General features: G+C 33.4%; 2 protein-coding genes across 2 annotated transcripts; both read right to left on the reverse strand.

Annotated features, from left to right (window-relative positions):
* Window positions 1-4568: 4568 nt before the first annotated feature.
* On the reverse strand, window positions 4569-6141 carry LOC120343094 (uncharacterized). Its single transcript, XM_039412204.2, has 4 exons — window positions 5925-6141; window positions 5672-5830; window positions 5398-5532; window positions 4569-5086 (listed from the first exon to the last, which is right to left on the reverse strand). The coding sequence occupies exons 1-4, from the start codon at window positions 6072-6074 to the stop codon at window positions 4763-4765; spliced, it is 768 nt and encodes a 255-aa protein (XP_039268138.2). The 5' UTR covers window positions 6075-6141; the 3' UTR covers window positions 4569-4762.
* A 9975-nt stretch (window positions 6142-16116) lies between these two features.
* Window positions 16117-18061, reverse strand: LOC120342646 (uncharacterized). The gene is made up of 3 exons (XM_039411564.2): window positions 17765-18061; window positions 17521-17655; window positions 16117-17246 (listed from the first exon to the last, which is right to left on the reverse strand). Exons 1-3 carry the CDS (start codon window positions 18059-18061, stop codon window positions 16920-16922), a joined length of 759 nt encoding a protein of 252 aa, XP_039267498.2. The 3' UTR covers window positions 16117-16919.
* Between the last annotated feature and the right edge of the window lie 267 nt (window positions 18062-18328).

An 18328-nucleotide genomic window follows, 5' to 3' on the forward strand; every position in this document is an offset into this window, starting at 1 on the left:
AGTGTTCCGTGGAAATGGGATCAAAATTACGACTAAATTGGTCGACATGGCGATCCCGGGGTCGTGAAGCTTTTGACCAACTGGTGACCGTTCAATATCGCGTCATCGTCAACTTAAAGCGGACTAACTTTTTGAGTGTAGTGGCATTTTCGTTAACAGTCAGCATGGAAAGGTAAAATGAATTTATTGATTCATATACACAGCATTTAAAATAAGAAACAACAAATCAATATAATAAATGCAATATGTAAAATATTCAATCATATTTTAGTTCTGTTAGTTTTCGCGGCGCATTTGGCAACTCCGCCACCCCTTTCGGAATCGCTGCACTACACCATTTTTCTTTTATTTTTTGGTGTTCCACGAGGCGAGATAAAAATCGTAAGTGTTCCGTGGCAAAAAGTTTGGGGAAACGTTGCTTTTTAGATGAAGATGTTGATTCTTTTTTATTTTTTTTTATTTCTAACGACATACTTCGTTTACTTTGATAGATCGCCACATTGTGCCCGGGTGTGTCCAAATGTGCCCGACAAGTGGGATGCAGTGGGACACTTGACAAACGTTTTTCAAAGCATTTTTGGGGGGTAAGATGTGTGTGTGTCGGAATTTCCTAATCGTTGAATAAAAACTACATTTCCACCTCTATGCATTAGCCCCACAATGTCAAATGAATGTGCAGGTTATAGCCGTTACAGAAGTAAAAGAAAAAAAGTGTCCCAACCGTCCTCACTTTCCCCTATATCAGATATTGCTGATGAACATTTCAGAGCAGAAGTCAAGGGAGTTGGAATAATAATAAACCACCCTGGACAGCCGCATCACCAACGAACTTGGTGAAATAATTGCAAAAAGGTAGTATCGTCTTGTGACAGTCTTTTGTTTTTTCACAAAACTTTCTCAAAAACTTAAAGAATACATATGCCTGGTGTTTGTATTCCTAAATGCATGAATGAAATATCAGTTTATCACAAATAAATTCACTTTAACGGTAATATTTTTATGTTTTGATAATTTCAATTAAATTCAATTTAAGTTATGGCGCTGACGTAGGTTTTAACATTTAGTGCTGTTTACTCGTTTCAGAAATAATTATCTACTTTTGATCGGAGAATTGCTTCTATTAAGTCATTTCTGTTTCCCTTGTTCTGATATCTCATGAATAATAGAATTTCAAAATGAAGAGAGATCGTTTAATGCGCGCCCAATTCATAAAGGCCGATTGGTCACGATTTCGTTAAATACACATTGCGTACGAATTTTGAATGGGCGTAAATGGCAAAATCAAATACGTTTGACAACGATTAGTGACTGTTATCCTCGCCGTTACTGATTTGAAATTGATGGAGTAATAATGATGAGAATGTGTTGCTAAATTTTAACATTCCATGTGCCCACTATTATTATGTGGAAAAGTAATGAATATAAACACAGGATTTATTTATAAATTCCGGGCTAAATGAAAAATTAGGACCTAATTGCTATATTCTGCCCATTACTTGGCGTTTGCGGTGATCGAAAGTGAATGGCGCCGACCACTAAATTTCAATGCTTCGGCATAAAATTCCTGACGGGGAAATTGATCGATATTCATTTTGTCATGTTGTTCAGAATCCTGTCAAATGAGATAATGAAATTACAGCGGTAGTCCGAAATCGATTGCACTTGACAGCGCTACACGCTGACATTATTTTGTTTTTCCCGGTGTGGTTTTGAAATCAAACTGCACAAATATTTTTATGCGAGTCTTGTTGCCATTTTCTTCATGGGAATTTCCGGGTGTATGTAGACTAGACTAGAGTACGCTAATTATGTTTATTTCACTACATATTAATTTGAATAATCCACCAGAATACTTTAAGACTGTATTGGCATGTAAAGGTGATAAATCATCGGCAAAAAGGCCATCGGCCATCGGTTACCAAATTCGTTTGAACTAGAACCTAGAGTATTATTGGGGTTGTTTACCGACATGACAATGCTGACTTATAGATTATATTACCGGCATGGAAGGATGTTGTAAAAAACTACCTTCCCAAATCTCATTTGTTTACCAAATTTAGCCTAGGTAACGTATAAAGTTTTCACCCTAGCTCAGCGACGTGCGACTGTTTATCGCGATGGGCCAAAATCTGAAATTTTGGAGACACTGAAAACCAACAAACCATCGAACAAACACCATTCTCAATTGCAACACGGCACAATTAATACGAGTTTACTGAATCTCGACAAACGAAATTTCATCGTGTTGTGACGTGACACAATGTCAAAAATGCCGGTAGTGCCGTTGAAAATAAGAAAAAAACATTCCAAAATAATGGGGTACTAAGTCTGTTACGGGCAACGTAATAAGTTCCGCTCTACATGTGGCCAACTTAGTAATTAAGACCCAGTTAATAGTAAAACGACATATTTACTGATGAATTTGACCTTTGCCGCGCGTTGAATTTAATGGAACCCACATGTAGTCGGATTGAAAACCGAAAGAATACATAATTAACACTACATTCACGGATGTCGTTCAATGACAATTATTGTATTTCCGAATTCAATGATGGTTGACGTGAAAACAGAGCAAAAAATCCAGATTGAAAAATGAGACAACTCCAGTCGCACAAATTAAAAGCCGTTACTGATGAATGTATCCGGCATGTGTGCATTTTCCCTGATATAATCTTGCAACACTGAAATAAATATTTTGACAGCACTGAGTAAATCCCAATCACGTACCTATTTCTGTTCATCTCCTGTGTTCATCCTTCAATATTAACATTATTATTACCAATATTAATTCACATTATACAGAAATTCGTGGTATAGTAAAGTTTACAGGCCTACCCGATTCCTGCTGACATATGTGTATTATGACAGGAGTAGGTACTAGGTATTGGAGTATATAAAATTTCAAATGATTGAGTTTACCAATATCATAAAATTTATGTTTCATTTCCCCCAATGCGTATTTTATAGGTATACATCTTATAATCATAGGCCTTGCATCGAGTGTTTGAAATATATGTTAAATCTAGTTTGAATTTGGAAATTTCAGAGAATCGTTCGAAATACACCGCCCGACAACACGCGCGACACTAAATCATATCTTACCACTACCGGCAGAAGCATAGTTCGCGTTAAAAGGATTTTACGCGACTTGCGAGTTTGAACTGATATCTGAACACATATACATCGGAGTTGGGTATTATGTTCTGGGTTAAAACGCAACTAAGTGACTGTTTGATAACACTTCACTTTAATTACTTGATATATATGTATATATGACATGTTCAAATTAAACTCTATAGGAGGTGACGGTTATATAAATTTATGATATTTTACAACTGATGACATAAACTAATCCAATGATTCCAATGCCAGAATAACAGATTCAACAACGAAGGTTGAGGTTAAAATTGAAATATGATGTTTTATCAAGTAATTTGCTCACACATGAAATTAAAGCATCCTCAAATCAAAGGGACTTTTATTTAAGTTGGGTAGGAAATGTGTAAATATATATATATATAATATATATATATATCAATTCTTAATCATGCTACTTTCTGTCACAGACGGATGCTCTACTGATCCGTGAAGATTCTTGGGAATACCATCACTACTTTATCGAATTTTGTTCCTAAATTATATTAAATTCATCATGGTCGTTGTTCTCAAAATGCCAACTGTCGCAAATAGTCTTCAGCTATATTGTAAGAGGCGCCATCAACACGTACGATAGATATATTAAAACCATGTGTGGCCTGAAGCTATTAATTGTCAGAACTCCATGTAGATCAGCTCCGTCAAAATCACATTTCGAACAAATGGAAAGCATATATGTCATATTTTATTAATGGAACGTGTACGAACCACTCGACTGAAACAAACGAAGCTGGTCCTTTTTTTGTCTGTCAAGGTTATCTATTCCCTATATCTTTGTCTGCTTTCGTCAAACAAAATAAAGTACTTTCCAATGTAACAGTCGTCAGTTCATCAATTATTTCTTTCACATATGAGGAATTTATTTTTGGAATTTATTTTTTAAAGAGATGCCATACTTGGTTACAGCTCACGTAGATCTAGTTAATGACGAATCATGTTTTTTTTTAATATCTATTTTTTTTTTCAGTGTTCACGGAACTGAATGTTTTTATCTGCGTTCGTTGCTTTTGTAATTGTTTGTGACCTCACCTCGAAAAGTTCAGTTATTTTACCTACATCATTCATCTGATCATAGTTTCATAAACCACATGACGTATATATATTTATATAACATAATTCTTTAAAATCTTCCTGGCTATTCAAATAACGTTGTTACTTTCAGATTGTACCGACTTCCCAGTTTGTATAATTGTTTTACACATACTGAAATCCTGCGCAATAAGAAAAGTCTCTGTGAATTTTTTCATTTTAGGCAATTGCTTGAATTTGAAATTAAATACAACGAGGCACCTTTACCATAAATAAAAATCTGCGCTGTTTTGCTCCGATTGTGTAACGTTAGGAAATATCCGTAAAATTTTCTGAACACTACTTGCTTTGACGGGACGTATGTCATTGGTGCAATTCTTTTTATTTGTTTGTGAAAAATATAGCAATGTACCCTTGTGTTAGCAGCTGCAACATCTGCGAAGTATAGTTGAGATATAGCAGGCATGCCGGTATATAATAAATATTTTTATATTCATGTTCACAATAATTCTAGTCAAGGATTGTAAATGTATAATTATACGACAGGCACTTTTAAAAAGATTATAAACGCAACAATTTAGTTCCATGAACCTTTGTTCAATATTCTTCTTACAGCTATTTGCATTCTTATTCTTGACACTTGTTCTTGAATCTGTAGTAGACGGGATCTTCTCCGCTGTTTAGAATTATGTTTGTCTTCATTTACTTGTGATTTGTTTTTTCTTGAAGGCGATAATGTATGAGACGTAGATTCTATTTTCGCTTCTGTAACGTGACTTTTGTTGTTGGTCATATTTTTCGATTTTTCACAAGTTTTGTTGGAAGTATTCGTCATTACTCTTATGAATTCATTGTAATTAACTTTTCCATCGCCATCTCTATCTGCCTCTGACATCATCGCCTAATGAAAACAAAATACTTGAATAATAGAAGCAGCTAAACGAACAGCTTTAAGAAACTATGTTTTTGAATTGAAACAAGGGCAAAGTTATAGCTAATTAAATACAGCTAGTCGTATTCTCACTATCTTCGAATATCATTTCGAATTTATTACATTTTTTTTCACATTATTGAAGTTGAATTATTGACAAACAGTATGAAACGATGATTATATTGATTCCTTTCATTGATTTCATTCAAGTTGAGATTGAGAATTAGTTATTGTAAAATGCTTATGACAGGTCAAATAATGAATTTTAAATTTGTGCATACTTGAAGTTCGTTATCGTCAATATTTTCTCCAAGGCTCGTTAGCAATTTTCTTAAATCGTTTCCTGATATAAATCCATCAGCATCCGTATCAAATCGCTGAAACACTAAATGCATCTCTTCATCGCGAATCCAATTCTAAACGAAATTATATCATACATTTTTAATATATATATCAACGAGATGGAATAAGAAGGCCACATTTGCAACTCTGTACGTGTTTATTAAACTTTTTTTATTATATTTTACATCAATTGAATATTATCACTTTACTTACCACTGGATCAAGTGAAATCATAAGAGACACAAATTCTTCAAAACTTATTTTGTCCAACAAAGGTCGATCGCATTCAAGAATAGCCATGTTTTTCGCTACTTCTGTTATTTTTTCAATTGACGAGTCCAACCCTACTCGATCCAATATTTCGATGAAATCCTAAATATAAATTTATCGAAATTAAGTTTTATACTTGAATTAGCATTAACTAGTATTTTAATTATGTTTAGTATACTTTGAAAGTGAAACTTACATTTAATTCTATGCGGCCAGTTTTTTTCACATCATAAAAATTGAATACGTCTCTATATTCCTTCATAAGGTTGTTACTTTGATAACATTGTGCTGAACCGTGAACGACACTGTTTTTTGGCTCTTCATAACTAACTTCGCAAATCCCCATGTTCGTCACTTACGGAATAGAACAGCTCTTTGTTGTAAACTGGATAAGAAACTAATGCCGACCGATCGGAAAACGGCTTATATATGAGCTGAAATTTTAATTTTCTCCGAAGATCTATCTTAGCGCAATTTAAATTAATACTCCATGGTACCCAGGGGACTCTCAAAATTGTACAAATAGAAAAATTCAGCATCAATGACGTAAATGAAGCGCCCCGACCTCGAGAGAGAATAATTTAGCAGACCTCATCAACGGTTGGTGATTTCCGACGCAAGCGGATTATCGTGAACCCATGCACTCAACCTTTCATTGGTATTCTCACATAACAGGACATGTAGCATTTGCATTAATGACAGTGAACAATTATGACATAAATACCAATGACATAAGATTTTGAGAGACGTCATTCAAACATTAAATCAAGTTCGTTACTCACTTTCAAGAGAGTTTAAGCTGCTCATCTTAAGTTCACCAAAAACAGGTTAAGTTTGATGAATATAACTTTAAAACTATAGAATGATGCGATTAATCAACTCCTGTAGCAGAACATACAAAGAATAAATTATATTTTACCATAAATCGTTTTTCTTGTTTATTATGCCAGGTTCAAAAAGTGACGTATATACGTTTAATAACCGAGTACTATCAATTGCTCATCATTTTGGAGGATGATCGTATATTTCTAACGTAATATATTTCATCACTTTGAACTCTTTATTTCGGATGCAATGGATTAACATTGTTGCGTCATTGCTTCGCTCTGAACCACGTTCGAGATTGGCTTCATTAAATTTTAATGACGTCCTATACACGCACGTTCAAATTCTCACCAACGATTATATTTTCCTGGTATATTAAAGAAACCAGCCATCAATTTATAGCTTCATTAATTTAAATAATTTTTTCAATTATCACCAAAGCAAATCAATACATGGGGATTATCATTATTATATAATTTTTTAGTTTTGAAACCAGAAGGCTAGACATTTTCTCCGCAGCGATAGCGTAATACCATCTGTTCCAAGATGTATGCTGCAATCATATCAATATTACAATCTTTTATGTATAGTCAAGAGCTAAATATGACCAGGTACATTTCTTGATTGCAAAGTTGGTGCCAGATGTAGGTCAAATTTGGTCCAAGGGGTGAATTCACCCCAGGTTGGAAAACCCATGGGCTGGACATCTAAGATAATTTATTCAACAGCACCATTCAATATAAGTGTATTATATTCTCAAATACAAACCCCATTCACCAAGTTCACAATGTCTGGTCGTATTGGATTATAGTATATTAGTCAGAGATAGACAAATTCTCACTGATAAATATGTACATCTGGGAGGAATATTATTATAAACGATTTAATACTTGGATCATATCATATCATCCGTTTTTACCAAATCAATTCTAACAGAAAAAGAAGGCAATAAAATTTTTGGTATTCTCTACAAAGGTAAAATTTACATTTAGTCAGATTACACGTAATTGGAAATTTTTGGAGTGGGCCTAATTTCAAATTCACTACCGGACACCTTTATGAAAATTTAATGAAGGTTGACGCAAACCAGACGCAAATCTATTTTCTCGTTTTTTATGGTAAAGTCACTTCGTCTTTTGTACAAAATCTTGTTAACATTTTTGACAGTAGTTTCCCAGTCACAACATCCTCTTTAGAACATGAAAACTCGGCGACATAATCATCTCTGAAATATTTAAAGACATTTTAATCAATTCCAATCTTATTTTATGCAATTTTTATTTGTCATAAATCGAAATAAATGTAATAATCGGCGAGTTAAAAAAGGGAACGGAAACATAAAGAAAAAAGCGTAACATCCAATTATTTTATTCCCTTTCAAATATGAAGATTCCCTGTAATAATTGCATTTATTTTACATTAAATCAGCAATTCAACGAATTTACCTGCCGTAAAGCTATTGAATTTTATATTTTTATTTCCTAATTTAGGAAGTGGCACCTGTTGTTTGTCATCTTATCTTGATGATGCTATTTCGTAATGGACAATTAACAAGCATCGATTTTTCACGCAAAAAAATGCGTAATTGTTTTATGTGGATCTCTAAAAGACCTTTGGTTTAGCATGAATGGCAAGTTTATAATTTCGATGACATTGAGGACACCGAAAAACTTTTAAAATATCACCTAGACCTAGAGCAATATTTTGTTTACTGTTTTACAGAAGGGTTATTGGAATTCTAATTTGATTTATATTTTTAATCTGAATACAATTTTGCGTTCTTAGATTCTTCCTGCGCATATTTGAAAACAGCTCGCTAGAGTCCAGGTGGTATATCCGCCAGGTGGCTTCGTCAGTCTATCTATATTCGTTACTATACCTGAATGTGATCGACTATGCAGTAACAAAATCTTGGTAAAACTTGTATTATGTGAAATGAGTTCCAGCACTTTTGTTGCTATAAAATACTTATTGTATATGGCAGTGTTCTTTAGATTTTTGTCATCATGACCACCCGGCACGGACAAACTTTTTTGCGACCCGCCGGAGCCTGTTTACATTATTTTTTCGGTAATACCCTTAGATGCGATTTTATCGACAATGTATTTTTTTTGCAATATGAGCAATCATTCGCATCCTTTTTTTGTTATATCAGAGATAAATTTTAGCTTTTGCCCGCCATCTAGCGGATAATCATAGTACGGAATGTTCACTCATATGCAACCAGAAAAATGTAGCATTGTTTTCACGTTGTATTGTTACAACAAACGTTTTTATGCATGCTTTTTGTGCACTATATATATATTTTCCAAGGTTATCATACATGTGGGAAATCCCATCTTTTGCATCATATCTCATTTATGAATCATTTGTATACTCTATATTTCTGGGATATTAATCGAACCTAATCCATACAGAGCTTCTCTTTTTAGATTGCCTTTTGTTACCTTATATGTATATTAACATTACTAACACGATTATGGTTTTCTCTGGGTTTCTGTGAAATGCAAATTGCTAGAAGGAATAGCTGTGTTTTCTTGACATCTATGTTCTTGTTTTGTGTATTTCGGGATATTGCGGTTTTATCATTATTTGAGTAACAGAATAATAGCATATAAATATAAAACGTATAATATGAATAAAGAGGTGAATCATTCATTCCAAATCTAATACAAAAATCCCGTTTCGTGACAATTGAAATATACATGTGAATCAGAAACCACCTAACCGCAACAAAATATATAATGTTTTCTTTGTTTACTTTTTATCCTTTCGTTATGCATTTTGTTACATTTTCGTGTATATAAAGATTCTAATTCCAATTCTAATCTAAAAATGTATATATGAAAGCACCTACTGTCTCATTTGAAATTCATTCATAAACCGATTTTACTTTTGACAGTATAAGACAGGAGCATTGAAGCGTTCAATGTGCGTCATGTGACATTTAGACGATTCGTGGTTTCCTGGTATGGAATTTCGGAAATCACTGATGTACGATACAAGCAAAGAATTCATTCACAAAAGAAATTAAACTGATAACGAAAACGTATTGTAAGACACTTTTCAAAGACGTAACAACACATCATATGAGGACGAACGCCAAAAAAATGCCAATCACCACCTAAAAAAGCAATATATATATATAGAAGTTAATGTTTTCGTATTTCAAGAAGATTTTTGATTAATATTAACAGAGTTATTACTTGAGATTCTTTCGCGCAATGTGATTCCCCATAAAGCCACTTTATGTCACTTTTAATAGTGTAATATATTGTAGACTACATAATTGAAGAAAATTGAAAAAGTTATGAAATTCAAAATTTCCTGTCACACACAATGTTTTTTGAGACAAAAATATTTAAATTTGAATATGATAACATTAATATGCTAATTTTGTTGTGGTTACAATTTGGAGAAACCCGTTGACTAAAAATAATTTCCCCTATACACACGTCACGCTTGAAACATAATTTGATTTCCGTGGTTTTGAAGCAATTCCAGGAACATCTGTGATTGCAATTGCGTTTTAGTCAAATGAGATGGTGCGCTATTTTGCCATAGTATTTTCATCGATTGCTTTTATTTTATCCAACTTTTTTTTTCACATGCTAGTATAGACTATAAAAAAATATATATTTGTATTCTGGTGCTAGCTGACCTTTTTCGATGAAAAACTTTATTTATCTTCATAACCGACCTTGAACCATGACATTTTTTAAAACTCTATATCTTTACAATGTTATAACCAGTCTTGTCCATGGCGTATATTTCCAGTCCCATCTCGTCACACGGGATACCCATGGCAATATTGAATACAGAATACAGTTTATTTAATTTAAAATTAATAAAGTAATGGGACTCTAACAGTTGAAGACTTTATACCTATTTTTTGAAACATCAGTCTATTGGCATATTTCACCGATCAAAACATTAGCCACCACAGTACTTATAAGTTTGATTGGCGATATGGGATGACATGCTTACAGAGTCTATACTCAGTAATGTCTAACTTCAAGCGCCTGCTTATCTGACTACCCAATTCAAGGTAGCAATTTCAAGAGATATTCAGCAATAAAATAGATAGCAGGCAGCAATAAAACAGATTACGCCAGATTTTAACTAGATTTGAAATAAAATTGACGAAGACGACAATCAACACCCGTTAAACCAGCTGCATTTTAAATCGAGTTGCGACTTGCGAATGCGCATTAAGTTAAAAAGCCGCCCCTTTTTCATAAATTACTCATAGTAGGTTTTAAATACATAATGTTAACTTTGGTGACTTATCTATCCGGTGTCCCGGCACGATATAAACTATAGATAAAGGTATTATAAATAAATAGTACGTAAAACGCCCCCATAGGGTAAAAAGTATAAAAACTAAAGGTAGCTCCGTCGTAATTGAGTTGCCATGAGAAATACAAATGCCCGCTGTCCCATTGCATCCCATGGAACGTTTCCTTGATTTGACAACTGCGTTTGTTTTTTCCCTTTGCGGAGAAAATCCTTTATTTTTCAAGTATTTCCGTTCATCAGGTCACGCTGACGACCTGAAAAGGGAAACTAGATGTGGTTGGTGTGTGATGTGAGTACATTTCTGAGAACAAGAAACCGTTTGTCGTTCGTCCTTGAGTTATAGTCAAAATAGGAATAGGAGAATATTTGCTGGTTGCTTTCTTTCTACATAACTTGTACTGGGCTCATCTGTATATGTGATAACTTGGCTTGAAATGTATGCTGCGAATTCTATTTTCCTAAATCCGTAATTTTTTTTGATGCTCTGTTGTAGTCTCAAAATGAGTCAATCGAATAATAATTACTTTTCTTTGAATGTGTAATCTACATAAATGCTTAGCTGTGTGTTGCCGCAAGAATCTACACTCCAAAATCATTTCTTTTTCTTTGAAATGAATGAATAGTAATGCCATTGTATATCAATGAGTTCCAGCATTTTTGTTGCTATACAATGCTTATTGTATACGGCAGTGTTCTTCAAATTTCATCATCATGGCCCACTTGGCACGGTCAAACTTTTTTCGCGAACCCCGAGGGCTGTTTGCATTATTTTTTCAGTAATACCCCAAGATGCGAATCTATCAACAATGAAATTTTTTTGCAATATGAGCAATCATTCGCATCTTTTTTTTGTTACAGCAGAGATAAATTTTAGCTTTTGCCCGTCATCTAGCGGATAACCATTGTGTGGCATATTCAACTTATATATGCAGCCAGAAAAAATATAGCATTGATGTTGACGTTGTCTTGTTACAACAAACGTTTTTATGCATGTTTCTGTGCACTATATATATATTTTTCGAAGGTATCATACATTAGGGAAATCCCATCTTTTATACTTACCGGGGCATCATATCTCATTAATGAATCATTTCTTTACTCTATATCTCTGGGATATTTTTCGAACCTAATCCATACATTACAGAACTTCCCTTCTTAGATTGCTTTTTGTTACCTTATATGTTTTCTGTGAAATTCAAAATTCTAGAAGGAATGAGCTGTGTTTTCTCGACATCAATGTTCTTGTTTTATGTATTTCGGGATATTGCAGTTTTATCAATTTGAGTACAAAATAAAAGCATATAAACAGAAAAAGGATGTACAAAGAGATGAATCATTCATTCCCTATCTAATACAACAATCCCGTTTCGTAACAATTGAAATATACATGTGAATCTGAAACCACATAACCGCAACAAATTATATAACGTTTTCTTTGTTTAATTTTTATCCTTTCGTTATGCATTTCGTTACATTTTTGTGTACTTAAAATTCAAATTCTAATCTGAAAAAATATATATAAAAGCACATAGTATCTCATTCGAAATTTGTTTATAAACCGATTTTTCTTTTAACAGTTAAAAGACACAGGAGCATCGAAGCGTTCAATGTGCGTTATGTGACATTTCGACGATTCGTGATTTCCTGGTATGGAATTTTGAAATCACGACTAAAAAATTGGAAAAGTTCACAAAATTCAAAATTTCCTGTCACTTTTTTTAAAATTAAAATATGATAACATAAATATGCTAATTTTGTTTTGCTTTCAATTTGGAGAAACCCGTCAAATAAAAATAAATTTCCCCTTATACACTTTTCCAAGAACATCTGTGATTGCAATCGCGTTTTAGTTAAATGAGATGGTGCGGTATGACCTATTTAGCCATATATAAATAGTATATTCATGGATTGCTTTCAATTTATCCAACTTGTTTTTTTTTAGATGCTAGTATAGTATAAATAAATATTTATTTGAATTCTGGTGCTAGCTGTCCTTTTTCGATGGAAACTTGATTCAACTTCGTAACCGACCTTGAGCCATGACATTTTTCAACACTCTATATCTTTAAAATTTTATAACCAGGCTTGTTCATGGGATATAATTTCCCGTTTCATCTCATCCCATGACTGCACGTGATAATCATGAAAATATGGAATACAAAATACAGTTTATATTCATTTAAAATAATTAAAGTAACGGGACTTTACTTTTAGATATTAACTGTTTTTACATCAACGGATGAAGACCGTATGAAGACATATTTTTTGAAACATCAGTCTATAGTCAAATGTCACCTCTCAAAACATAAGCAACCACGGTATTAGCACCACCCGGAACTCATAGTTAGACAGACCGTATCTGCGCATTCGCTCACGTGTTATTTAACACACGTTTAATTGAGCATAACTCCGATCTGAACTCCTCAGAAGTCAATGCGCGCACGATATATTGTAATGCCAAATGTTCTTATATTGTAAAGTTGCACAATCGTATTAATCCAAATAACAGATAACGAATTACACTTAAAACCTTTACGCAATTGTATGTGATAAACCAAATTTCTAACTAACAAAGAACGAACAAGACGAGCAATACTTGAACGAGGGGAATATCACAAAGGAAATACATTGAGGCAAAGACATTGTTTCAGACAAATAACATGCACTATTAACAATACGTAGTGAAAAATATTGAAACAAACAGTAAATGTCCTCATGTACTCGCTACAATAGGCTTACAGAGTCTATACTCAGTAATACCATGTCTTCAAGTGCTTGCCTGATTGCCCAATTTAAGTTACTAAGTCAAATGGAAATTCAGCAATGAAATAGATAGCTGACAGCAGTGAACCAAATTACGCCAGATTTTAACTGGATTTGAAATGAAAATTGCCAAAGACGACAATTAACAACTGTTAAACCGCGCTGCATTTTAAATCGAGTTGCGAATGCGCATTAAGTTAAGGACCCGCCCCCTTTTATAAATTGCCAAAAACAGGTTGTAAATGCAAAATTTCAACTTTGGTGACTCATCTATTCGGTGTCCCGCCACAAATTAAATAATAGATAAAGGTGTTATATATAAAAGCCGAGTAAAAAGCTCTCGAAGGGTGAAAAGTATAAAAACTAAAGGTAGCTCTGTCGTAATTGAGTTGTCATGAGAAATACAAATTCGTACTGTCTCATTCCATCCCATGGGACGTTTCCTGGATTTAACAACTGCGTTTGTTTTCCCCTTTTCGGAGAAAACCCTTTCACGTCACGCTGACGGCTTGACAGAAGAAGCTAGAGGTGGTTAGAGCGTGATGTGAGTACATTTCTGAGAACAAGAAACCGTCTGTCGTTCGGCCTTGTGTTATAGTCAAAGTAGGTTCGGACTTAAAATCTACACTTTTTCTTTCGTTATCAATACACAAATACACACAATATACGCAAAAGTATGGATTTAAATATAATTTGCATTACTTTACTTAAAAATCGGAAATATAAAATATTAAATTCATATGCTACAGATAATAATTCATTTGAGGGTTTTTTGTTTCAAATTTAAATCTTATTATTTTACGTCACCTCACGTCACGAAATTTTCACCTTAAAACATATGTACATATATTCAAAACTAACACCATTCAAAATTTTGTTGACATATAAACTAGCACACATATGCAGTCTCTGGTTTTCCCCTATGTTCACGTCATTACATTAAAATAAAACACAGGCAGGCGTAAACAGTTCTTGCTATTTGATTCGTGGTAATTTTCAAACTGCTGAAATTTACATAGGAAATATAAGGTTGTAAATTGTAATAGGTTCAATCCGCTTGTAATGCACTGCGCTCTGAGAAACGTTGAAAAATGAGGCAGTAATGTGTTATTTTAGTGTATTTTGTGGACTTGCATCAGATTTAATTCAATCTTACAATTCTGGTTTTATTTGAAGCGCAGCTATTGCGTTACACACTCCAATTTGATCTCATTGCCAATGTTAATTATTTGTTATACCGCAGTGCGTGATGTCACGATGTAAATTAATTTTACATTCGTTCTGTCTCGTAAATAATTCTTGTGGTTGGAATCGACAACAGTACAGTTAGCTCTCAACATATCAATCTCACTACATTAGTATTGTAATCGGTCAATGATTGGATTTCAACAATGTAGTTCATGTAAACATTGTAATAACGGTTTTTTCGGATTGAATGTGCAATATTGCGACACAATAGCTGTGGAGACAAAGGAGTTCCATATCAACTTCAATTTCTGATTCCGGATTGATAAAAATTTCGAACCCGAGTTCAGCTTGTAGAATGCATGTCCTTCCTATTTTTCGAACTGAACCCGATATTTTGACAGAGAATATGCGCATGAAATTTCGATAACAATATGGTCAATAAAGACAGCTTTAAATGTAGGAATGTAGGCCTATGTAGTAAAATCGGTGAAGCTATAAAATCACAGCTAAGGGGTCGTTGTCGAGGCGTCCCGATTTGAAGTCACAAAAACATGGTAACCCTAAGTATATTATAACACAGGTTAATATACCAGTATAATATAACACCAGTATATGCCGATTACGATTTTTAAATGTTTGAAATTTTAATTTCAATCTCGACTGATAGACTCCGTGTAATTGGAGAATGAATACACTTCGGTCCGAAGTACCACATTTCTAAATAAAAATCGTTTATGCAAAACTCAATAGAACTAGCGGTTACCATTGCCGTACTAGTAAGGGTTTATTTCACTCAGACGTTATATCATATCCGCTGCATCTAGCAGCGTCTTCGGCTGGTAGTAAGATCATCATCTATTTATATACTTGATTGGCATAATTTCTACAAATTAAACTTGAGGACCGGCATAAACGAAAGAATAGTATTGTATTGTCATCTGACAGTTGTCCCTAAAATTATTATTTTGTATTTCATTAAAGCATATAAGCATACGGAAGCATAAATTTAATTTATTTTATGCAATGTACATGCTGAGCGACATCGAAATATTCATGCCATATACATATATATAGTATGCGATATCAGTCGATTGACGTCAAAATATTGGCTGTTGATTTTGAATAAAGCTACCGTGTCTCAAACAATGGTTACTACTAATTGATAATTTTTCTCGAAGCCTCAGTCTCTTGTTATTGAATAGAATCATCAAATTGATGCAGTATATATCCATCGATCGTCATTTATTTGTCAACATAATATAAACGTATCATAAGAAAAACCGTACAAATAACAAAACCAAACTAACTTGAATTATGTGACAGAAGTCGCGAGGGACCTCAAAAGGTATTCAAACAACGACACCTACAACGCCGATTCAGGTTGTGCAAAAGGTTAACGAAACACAAAAATCAAATATTTTCCCACCTTTGGAAAACAAGAAAACTACCAAATATATATGATATATGATTTATATAAAGATATGTATATTTGAATGAAACGAAACTCTAAGAAATTTAAGTCAGAAATGAGAAATGTAGTTCGGAATTGGTCCACTCAACATTAGGAATTGGTCCAATGTGGCTAAAAAAATGTTTATTTTTATACTATAATTATAATGTTTATTTTTATACTATAATTATAATGTTTATTTTTATACCAAGAATTGGAGAAAGTGTCTGAAGTCAGGTCGGGATCAAATTAACAATTCGAAGTATTACTACTATATTTATACCAATCCATCCAGTATACACAGTTGTGTAGCTATGACAGATTTAGTGAGGTTCTGCAATACTCTTGGATCGACGCATACTGCTATAACATCACAAACTCCATTAATCGAAAAACATTTTATAGTGTAACCGTATTTAAATATATAAATATATATATGGGCATTATCAAAATTGAAAAGTAAAAGTATCAAAAAATAAAAACGTACAAAAATAGTATGATGGTATAAAATATAGTGAATATTGAAGCGCCAGTATTCTATAAAATTATGAACAATTTGGTTTAGTAGAAAATTGAAAAATTTAAAAATAGCGCTGTATCAAAATTTGTAAGTGAAATATGCAATGAATGCGGCGAGGTTACTAGTACAATGGGCGCGAATCCGATTTAATTTTTGTTAAACTTAAAAGTTAAAAATGATGTGAATTTGTTCGTAATTTGTTTCATCGATTTGATAGCTTTCCGACACGTTGAGGATATCTTTGTATTTTTTGATTTGGTAAATTCGTGAAAGTCACTGTTGCTGTCCAATTCCACAAATGTGGTGATATCAATCGTTTTGTTCGTCATTGAAATACAGCGGAAAAATTCGTGCTTTGTTAATTTATAGTTGGTCTCCTCCCTTGTGTGCTGAACTGAACCAGTCAAAAGTCTAACGAACTCTTCATAGCTAACTCTTCCGTCTCCATCTTGGTCAGCTAGATGTATCATTTCCTACAAAAAAAGAAGAAAGTTTTTGTTATAGAGAGGCTGTAACTAGAGAGGAGCCTATAACTTGCAATTGTTTACAAAACCACGTGCTAAAAATTAAAATGACAATTTCATGAAATTATATATTGGCAAATCTATCTGCTCACTGAAGGATTGGTCTACTCTTTATATTACGTTGTTCATATATAGCTGATAATAATGTTGAGTAGTGACATGGGTTTGTATCATCGATATTTAATAAAATGGTATATATATATATATTGAACATGACACATACCTCTACTTCCTCTTCTGATACATTTTCTTCGAGTTGCAACATTAAGTTGTTCAACTCCGCCGCTGATATGAAACCATCTTTATCTTTATCGAACATTTGGAATATCTCCAATATTTCGTCTTCTGTCACACATATCTGTATTGAAAAATAAGCATACATTATTATGATACCACCAAAAACAAATATAGCATTAAGAAAATATTCATCGAAAAACCAACTCAGAATGAAGCGTAGAACAACTTACCGTGCGAGCCAAGGAAGCAATGGTTATAAATTCTTCGAAATTGACAAAATTATTGTTTTCATTTGCAGTTCCCATATTAACTTCAAGTATCTGATGCATTTCTTTCTCCGAAATACAGCACTCGAAATCTTTTAAAATTTTGCTGACATCTTCCAATAAAATTGTTCCTGATTTTTTGGGATCGTATGCATTGAATTGCCTTCTGTAATCTAATATTTTATCTTTTGGTAAGTATTCGTGCATTACTTGCCACGTATAATACTCAGTAATGTCGGTGTTGTTGTCAAGCCTTCCCATAGCGGCGGTTTATTTCAATACTATTTCTGTGAATGTTGATCGAGAATGAAGATTTTGTTTGACAAAACGACTCTATAAATATATCGCTTTTTCAGATCACATTCAAATAAGCTGAAAAATTCATGTATGACCAAATTGAATGGGTTGTTTTACCGAATGGTTTTTTGGATATAATTACTACTACGATTTGCGTACGTTTTGGTTCGTGTCAAATCAGCTGTTTCCTGTTTTGAATTATAGTGGAATTTAGCACGAATGTCACATAGG

The sequence above is a fragment of the Styela clava genome, chromosome 3, assembly GCF_964204865.1.
Source record: "Styela clava chromosome 3, kaStyClav1.hap1.2, whole genome shotgun sequence".
NCBI lineage: Eukaryota > Metazoa > Chordata > Ascidiacea > Stolidobranchia > Styelidae > Styela > Styela clava.